Here is a 9,668-nt window from a genome sequence, read left to right as displayed (position 1 = left end):
GCACAGCTTTTAAATGGAAGCTGGTTTTTCCAGTTCTGACAGGGAAACATGCAGACTCTAGGCTACAGCCTGGCAGCTCCAACCTGGCTGCAGACCTCAGAAAAAAACAGTAAATTCCCAGAAAACACAGCCAGGTGATAATCATAGCAGTAAAACAGACCATAAGAGCCTGAGATTTGTTCCATGGGCCAATCTCCAAGAAGGAAATCAGACAGAAGATGAGATGTATACAGATCAATGTGATCTTCTGCATAGCAGAGCAGAGAGCAGCAGTCTGCTCAAAACAGCACAACAATGGAAAAGGAAAACAAAGCCAAAACAGCCAAAAAAGGCTCTCTTCTTCTACAGAACTCAGCTCTCCCTGCAGGTCACAGTCCTGCCCTATGCAGCCAAACCTTACATGTCCCCATGCTGGTTTGCATTTAATGAATCCTTATCAAAGAACAGACACAAGTAGCAGCAAACACATTCATGAGATATCAGCAGTGTTCAGAGGTGGTGCTACCAGCAAGGACTTGCTTTCCTAAATCACCACAGCTTGTCTGAGGACAGGAACCACTGCTAGGGAGAGGCAGAATGCACCTAATCTGGATCAGAGACTACATATTTGCACACAGGCTTACTAAATCCATTGCTTTGGAGTCGTTTGGTTGTTTTTTCCCTACGAAATAGAGACCGAGTCCATGAGGAAGAGAGAAACACCTTTCACTGCTGTGGGTAGGGATGTCCTACAGACATCCTGACTGGGGAAGGGGAAGGGTTTTAACCACACAGCCATCTGCTGAAAGGACAACACAGCACTACACTGACAATGCGGGTTGTGGCACTCAGTGGTGACAATTTCCTAACAAAACACTGGAGGGGCTCACAAGCAGTAATGCTGTGTAAGCTGCCACTCACAAACAGGGGTAAACTGGTTGATGGTCCTTGTCCAGCGGCCTGCGTTGCAATGACCTCAAGATGACTGGCTTGAGGACATGGAAAAAGGCTGGAAAGTTAAGCAGCAGGTGAGGAGGGATTTTAGAATTGAGGTTTATTCAAGGAACAGCTGGATAAAAATTTTAAAAGCTAAAATTTAAAAAGAAAAAGGAAGATGAAAACCAAAACAGGCAAAAAACGGGGGGAAAAAAAAAAAAAGTACAAAAGCACTGTTCAGAAACTTGGGACAAAACAAGGGAGACCAGAGCTCACCTGAAGACAGGTCTAGGAAAGGACATTTCAGGAATGTAGAGAAGCCATGAATGTGACAGCTGTAAAAGGAGTTTCAGAAAATGTGTGGGTGACAGACAAGGGAGAGAACACAGTGACAGACAATGAGAGAAAGATTCAATGTCTTTTTTAGTCCCCGTCCTTACATAAAAAGCTTCTGCCCATAGCAGCACACTACTTGTGGGAGTTTGGACCATGTAATGTGAACATCCCTTCAAACTACCATTCCTGGGATTAAACCATAAAGTCAAATAACCAAAAGTACTGCAGAACTTAGGTACAATAAAGGATTTATCTTATAATCACAGTGCCCTCCCTCTTTGTCTTACAGTGACTCTCCATACTTGAAGCTACATATACCTTTAAAGAAATATTCTTGGGGGATTTGAAATGTAATTTACTTGTTCCAATTACAGCTGCCTATTGAGTGTGAGCAGGTCATTCTGAAACAATTTTGAGTTTGTTATTCTCTGCAGATTGCAACCTGAGACTTTCTCAGCAATCAAGACAAAACTGAAGAGACATGTTTCCACTAGATTTTAACTGCTTATACGTGCTGATAATTTTATCCTGTTGTACTCCTCCTGCTGCCCTACATCAATGCTGTGAGGGACAATCAAAGAAGCTAGAGAGAACTGGGGAAACAAGGTGGAAAGCACTGTTGCATTAATCTGTAGAGGTCATCTTCTACCTTCCCCAGCAAAGCATCTGAAACACATCTCTATAGTGTGTTTCTAGATCCTTTGTCATGCCAGGTGATGTTTTCTCTCTTACTCTCTCACCTGGTTAAGCAGTGTTTCAAAAGAAATGTGTTTTTAACACTTAGGCAGTTGTCTGTGATTGTTAGTATTCTTTATGTAAGGAAAAACGAGCAAAAATGTTTTAACGACAAAATGCACTTTTATTGTGTTTAGAGGAAATAATAATAATTCTAGTTTTTCCTCTTTTCTTTTTTTAACAACAAAAGGTACTTTTATTGTGTTTAGAGGGAATAATAATAGTAATTTTTCCTCTTTTCTTTTTTAAGTGAGAAATGATAAAACATTCTCACGCTACAGAAAACATGAGAAGATTAACTAAAATTATCTTTTAAACTCCTCATAGTTGCCAAGATATCACATGTATAAGAACTTAGGTACAATCTACTTAGTTGTCTCTGTTCTCACCTAAACTGAACCCTGGAAAAGACCTCATCCCTCCCCCCAGAACAGTCCTGCAAGAGTTGTTTCATACAGTCTTGAAAAGAATGGCAAGCACCACAGCTGACAACACTGTTCTTTTAGCTTGACAGTTACTTTCTAAAATTAACCTTTCACACTTAAATCTTAATCTTCCTCCAGTCCAATTATGAAGAAATTTCTTCTTGAGCACAGTATTAACCTATAAATATTAATGGCATCATAAGCCTTGTCTATTGAGCATGGTATTGACCTGTTATTCTCCTGATAATCATTTAAATCTATATAGAGAAAATATGAACTCTTAATTAAACAGTCAAAATCATGCAAAAATTCCTGCAACTCTTTTATAAACTGGGGAACATAGGAGCAAGAAAATAATTAATAAGGGATTTTATTGGGGAAAATTTCTTCACCAAAAAGAAGGACTGCAACAAGCTGGTTGAGTCACCATCCCTGGAGGTATTTAAAAGATGAGTAGATGTGGTGCTTGGGACATGGTTTAGTGGTGGACTTGGCAGTGTTAATATTTGGACTCTACGATCTTAAGGCTCTTTTCTAACCTACATGATTATATAATATTTTTTTAAATTTACCTTCAAGGCAAAATATATATCTGCCATAGATCAGAATTAAATTCTATATAAAAGAAACTATTTTGGAGATGGAACTTATGTTTCCACTTATATTTAGCGTTTCATTTGATATTTCCCACTACTTTGTATTACTTTAAGTTACTAAACTGGATAAAGTTTTTAACACTGCAATAGTCATTGCTGTATTTTCATTTTCTAAAGAAGTATATGTATTTAGAAACTCACACTGGATTAAATTAATGAAAGCAAGCAAACATACATAATTATATCTGTGAATAAGTCAAATAAATAAAGACAACAGTGAAAATATCTGTTTTCAAATAGACAAAATTACTCGATATCCAAATAAAGATGAGATTACTGCTATAACATTATATAAACTCTGAGGCAGCTGTGAAAAACAGTCCTACAGAAACTTACATTCAAACTGACTAAAAATTGACCTTTTTCCCCTCAGAGTAAAAAGGCGAAATCAACCCTCCATGACCCAAAAACCAAGCCCTGGTTGCAAAACCTTGTGCAAAACCTCTGTGAATCTCAGCATTTATCAGGCAGACAGACCATTAAGGTCCCAGCTTCCTCTGGACTTTACCATGTAACACTGAACACAGTTGTACAGCAAACACTGTAAACTGCCAAGGCATACTGTGGAATAATGAAAATCACATCCTACAATCACACCAAGGGAATAGTAACATTTAGTACTCAAATTGTTAATGTGGGACTTTTTTTACTTTTAAACTTTGGTGTCAAAAAGACAGAGATGGGTCTTTCAAGAGCTTAAAAAAAAATACATTTAATTACATTCTAATTCCCCATGAAATTATTGAAGTGCAAAAATCACTGAAGATACAGCTTTTAAAAATGGCTGCAGCAACATATAGTTATGACCATAGCATAGATATAAATCAGAGGCAAAATGAGACTAGAGGAGTCTCATCCTCTTTCCCTAATCCAGTTCCCCAGTACGGCCACACAGTTTTAGAGCACCTGAGTAAAAGCTGCAAGGATTGATTCACATGACAGAGGTCAGAATTAATGCAAAAACCTTAGATGGTAGCTCAATTCAGAGTATATGGAAGAAGACTTAATAACCCCAGAGATCTAATCAGGGACCAACTCAGACACAGGGACAAACTAACAGCATATTTTCAACAAACTTTGTTTTTCTTATCCAATGAATTATCCTTCACATGTTTTATTGCTTAAAGTACAGTGGCTCAATCAAAGTGAACAGCCAAGAAATAGCCAAGAGCTCCACAGTCACTGGAGGGCACAGAAACAGTCACCACTCTGAAGAACAGAAGCAGAACTACACAAGATAGATGTAACATTAACAGGATTTTTTCAACAATTAAATTTTTAAAAATCCAGGACTTCCAGCAACATGAACGTCTGTCCTTAATAAATACTTAGAGAATGCCAGGACAGGAGGTGACTTTGCTGTGTGCACAGTCTGAGACAGAAAGGGAAAGGGAAGATCACAGTGGGATCATTCCCCTCACTGACAGCACAGCTGATGGTGCCAGCTTCCCCAGCCCACCAGAGTGGAAGGAGCACAGCACTTGCAGCCAGCAAAGCTGATTTATGGTGTCACACTGCAAGAGTCACAGACAGAGCCTGGTCAGCTCTGCAACTCTTCCTGGGGCTACTGATTCATGGGCCTAGCACAGAAATATCTTCTAAAGCTATTCAGAGTGCAGTACAACCCTCTGAAATCAGCTGCATCTCCTCCCTTTGTTACATAGGGCATCACTCATCAACAAATTCTCATGCTACCTGTTTAGCACATATTAGAAGCCACAGGAAATGTTAGAGCCTTTTCCCTCCTTCCTAGTTCTAAATCCTCATCTTTCAAGAGCAATAATGACAATATTTCATTTTGATTACACAAAGAGTTCCTGCAGAATGAAGAACTACTAAGTATATTTAAATGACATATACACTTGAACAGAGGAATACCAAATCAACACATTAAAAAGAACATTTCTACATCAGTAAAATATTTTCTACAAAATTAGATTTTATTGATAGCTACCAGCCTCTCTTTGACTATTAACAGAATTATAACTATAATGCCACCAGCTACCAAACTGAAACAGAAATTTCTCTAGCATCTCTCTGTCAGGCTACTTCATCGTTGTGATAATGGATTGTTTCCTTCTTTTTAATTAATAAAAAATTTTAGTTTGCCATAATTGTTTCAAAACCTATAATTTTTTGTTCAAACACACAGGAGCATTTTATCTTCACCATGAAGAAGAATTACTGATTGTTCCTTTAAAACCTGAAATGTGCTTCCAAGAAACAGCAGTATCTATGAGAGGACAGACACAATTAGAAAGTGATTTTTTTTAATATGTAATTTATGACAACTTTCCTTTGTGATAAATGAAATATCAACCAAAACATTAACAACATTTTATAGATAAATCATCTGAATAAAACAATAAATTTACTTACCATATGTGGCACACACAGATTTCATTTTCAGAGTTCATAAATAGCTCACCATCTAAATCCTGAAATAAAAAAGAAGCCTAGCCAAAACACCAAAATCTTTACTTTTCATGTTAAAAAAAAATGATCAACACAAACATTTCCTTAATGCAAAACAAGTGCTCTATGTATCTAAATTTGTCCATGAGTTAGTGGAGAATAACTGAGACTTCTCTTACTATCTATGAGGTCAAATCTTGAACAACTAAAGATTCAACTCAGTGAAAAAAGGCTTGAGAATTCAGTGAAGCCACACCCTTGGAAGGGAGATCTTTACATAAACCAGATCTTAACATTTTTATTTAATACTTGTTCTGAGAGAATTATTCAGCTTCAACTTGACAACTTAACTAGGCATTGCAGAACATTTTAAGACATGCCTTCTCTAAAGGGATCTTGGTACAAGTTAATTTTAAACTAGTTTAAAAGCTAATCTGGGCTTTAGAAAAAACATAGGTTTGATGCATTGTATCAATGCACTTATCACAAGTCTAAATTCTGCACTATATTTAAAAAGACAGCATTTGGATACTTAGCTAAATGGAAAGAACTCAAATTATGAGATACAGCTGTAAAAATAACACCTTGAGGATGTGGTTAGATTAACACATATGTAATACTTATGATTTATTCATTGGTTTCTGAGTAGAAACGTAAAGTAGCTAGACTGAACTATAAAAAACAGGTTAGTATAATTTCTCCTTTTATCACACTTGAGAAATAGCAATATGAGCCCTGTCAGATTGTAATTTTTTTTTCTTTTAGACAGGCTAATTTAAGCACACAATTCAGTTAGCACTGATACATTAGGCCAGAAAAAATACAGCCAACACTACTTTAAGAAAACTTGATTCTCAGATTCTAAAGTTCAGCCTACAGAACTGTAGGCTCTAAACACAAACTAACAAACAGTTATAGAAACACAACAGTAAGCCTGGTCTTCTTCCTCTTCATCCTTTAAACAGTTAATTTAAAAAAAAATTAAGAGTCTGATTAATACCTAATGCATTGAAGAAGCTACTATGAGGAAAACAGCATAGTTCTCTCTTAACACCCTACTGGCCCACTGTGGCTTTAATATCAGCTAGACCAAACTTTGATAAATCTTGACAGATGTTTCGTTCATGTGGTATTTCTAAAATTTTTCTACAATAATGCATGGAATTGGAACCAGATGTGAAAAGCTTCTGTAATAGAAATGTGACTGGTAAAAGCATTTTCCATGATATAAGAATCACCCTATACCTCAGTAAGTTGCTTTAAGGCAAGGGCAAAGGGCTTCAGTGCAAAGTAATTAAATAACTCATTGATTTAATGAGCATTTGGTAAGGAAAAATATAAGTAAATCAGTACTCATTTGTGGAAGCACTCAGGCTGTGGGCAAAAAGCCTTCAATAAAAGGACTTTTATGACCTTCCTAGCAAAGATATGATGGTTTCAGCTGATAATCAGAGATACCTGGCAGAGGCATCCCAAACACCAGGGTTGTTTGGGCTTTTTTTTGGAAGATGATAATTTGTTGTTCTGTTGACTGAGATCTGACAGATTTTGTAAATAAACATGTATGATCTACAGCCTAGGTTATTTTACAAATTGGCCTCAAACATATTCAAAAATCATATGACATTTTCCCAAAGTCCTCACTGGGAACCTACATTGTACATGTGTCCCAAATTTCAACTCAATCCCTACAGAACTAAAAACCATTTTATTAGGTTTTACTACAACAGTATTTCAAATTAAATTCATTACCGCAACACAATTGTATGAGTTACATTTTTAACTTTTCAAGCACATAAGAAAAGAGCAAAAGAGCAATGGGATGAAGAAGATTAGGCAGGCTCTGTCCACAAGGATGTGGTGTGCAATAAATAGAAACAGAGTGTGGCATATGGGCACTGTCCATCACTATTTACACACTGCACCAGTTGGCATTACAGCAGAGGAAATTTTTAAAAATTCCTTCCTTTTTCAGAAGGAATTTTTAAGAATTTTAAATTCTGTGGTATTCTTGATTTATGAAACACAATTTCTCCTTCTATGAATGAAAATTGGTAATTCAAGTAAAAGATCATTGAATGTTAACAACAGGCGTTAAATCAGGCTCAGCCATCCAGGATGTGCAACTGTACTGACCAGATGTGCATGGAATATAAAGAAAGGATAAAAGCATCTTAATACACCAAAAATTATGTCCTTACATTTGAGTAGCGAAAGAAAATTAGCCAAATCTTTTAAATTTTTACTCAAGCAAATTACTAATAGAGCAAACAACAGTTTACTCATCAAGGTCCTTAGTTATAAAATCTAAAATTTACATTAGGACTACTCTTCCCCACAGAGGCCCCCTCATAAAATTAAGATCCCTAATCCTTACTGAAAGTAGAAAGAGTAAAAGACTGTGGGGCCTAAAAACTATCTTCATAAAAAGATAATTATTCTCTAGTTCTGTCAAAAATTATTCATTTAATGCTGGAATCACTGTGAGGAAATCCACAGTTTACATTATGAAGTAGGCCACATTAAATTGCTGAAATCACCTTTTTTGATCATCAGTGTCTCTCTGAGTGCTTGATGCTGTGACATCAAAGCAACAAGTGACAATATTTGACAACAGAAGCTTTTATAAATTAAATAATGAAACAAAAATACTAAATATTACAAATATTAACTATTTTTAAACTACCTTAGTATTGACTTAATCCTAGAGATCAAATAGATCAATTGCACACCAGCTTTCATCAAAAAAGTCCAACTATAGTCTCTAATTTATCAAAGATCACTCACTGCACATACTCTAAAAATGTCAGCAAGACTTTATACAGAAGTATCAGAGTAACTGGTATTTTCTAAATACATATTTTCTCTAGCACATAATGGCAACAGCGTGACGGGTTTTTTATTTTCCTGGAAGTTACTGAACAACAACAGTGAGTTACAATAATTTCATATTGTTTTTTCAACTTGTCTAACAAAAAACATTAAAGTAGTCACAATTTGTAATTACTGCCAGTACAATATTTCCAACTCTTTAATTTTATATGCATCTCCCCTAGGTAGACTAACAAGTTTTTTCCTAAATATATATATGAAATCTAAATTGTACAAAATCAAAAATATAAAATATGTTTGAATTCTTCTCATACTCTACATTTGATCTACAGTTATAGCATATTTTCTAAATTTCCCCCATGAATATCCTATAGAAAAACTGCATTCAATGCAGCAAAAGCTACAAGAGACAGAACTAGGAGAAAAAAGACTGCACAATTAAATATATACTCAGAAGATTACTATGCTGTATAAAAGGAATGATAAAAAGCATGTCACAAATTAGTGTAAGACTTGGGTAATGCCTACAGACAGTGTTACAATATTGTAATAAAGACTGTTAACCCTGAGAGAGGAACTGCTCAGTTTTTAACATGGGAAGAAATGTACACATCCACAAAGGGCTGGGGTTTTGTCAACATCTTCATCTGCCTGATCTCTGATGATTCTGTCAGACATTTCAGTACCAAGGCAAGGCACTGTGAGCACAACAAATAAACAGAACTAAAAGACTCTTCAAGCTAGACATAGCTAGAGTTTTCCCTAAAGAATAAAGGGTTCACCTTCTTCTTCTTCCCAGTATAAAAGGCAAACACTTTCTTTTATTCTGTGTACAACCAAGAAAAGCTGAAGGCAAATGCCACTTCTTTAAATAAACAAAACATTGTACAGTTGCAGAGGTGTACAGCGTATATAAAAAAAGCTGTAAAATAAGGACTATGTTATTTCTTTTTAAAATCAGTTACTTTTTTGAATCTACTAAAGGTTTTTCCTGATATTTAGAACACCATGATAGTGAATGCATACAATTGCATCCAGTGTACTTGAAATGCAGTGTATTCAGAAATCTTGGAAGACTTCAGCCTTGAGTTTTTGCACAAAATCTAATATAACTGGGTATGTCTATATACATTAGTATATTTACACAGCATCATGCTGAAAGGAAAATTTTAAATAATGTCAGAATAGTGTTCATTGAAGTTACAATTAGTCTAGAATTCACTGCACATGATTCCCTCAGGAACTTGAATCACACTGAGCAGCTGGAGGTGAGTGGGTGGTGAGTTAGCACAGCTGCTTCACATTTCTGCAGGTCCACCTGCACAAAACCCATCTCACCTGGCCACAGCTGTCA

The 9,668-nt window shown here is 35.9% G+C and overlaps 1 protein-coding gene across 3 annotated transcripts in view; it reads right to left on the bottom strand.

Annotated features, from left to right (window-relative positions):
* Positions 1-9,668, bottom strand: part of PPP2R2C (protein phosphatase 2 regulatory subunit Bgamma) — a 191,698-nt gene that overhangs the window by 161,607 nt on the left and 20,423 nt on the right. Inside the window, exon 1 of one of the 3 annotated variants that reach the window (XM_077782747.1) lies at positions 5,447-5,486. The exons of the other annotated variants lie outside the window; for them this stretch is intronic. Within the exon in view, the coding sequence (XP_077638873.1) occupies positions 5,447-5,471 (25 nt within the window). The 5' untranslated portion in view covers positions 5,472-5,486. Of the gene's footprint in view, positions 1-5,446; positions 5,487-9,668 lie in introns of those variants that run through there. 3 annotated transcript variants of the gene reach the window in all.

This window comes from Lonchura striata, chromosome 4 (genome assembly GCF_046129695.1).
Source record: "Lonchura striata isolate bLonStr1 chromosome 4, bLonStr1.mat, whole genome shotgun sequence".
Lineage (NCBI taxonomy): Eukaryota > Metazoa > Chordata > Aves > Passeriformes > Estrildidae > Lonchura > Lonchura striata.
The sequence above is the reverse complement of the archived record's forward strand: the minus strand, read 5'-3'. Positions and strand labels throughout refer to the sequence as shown.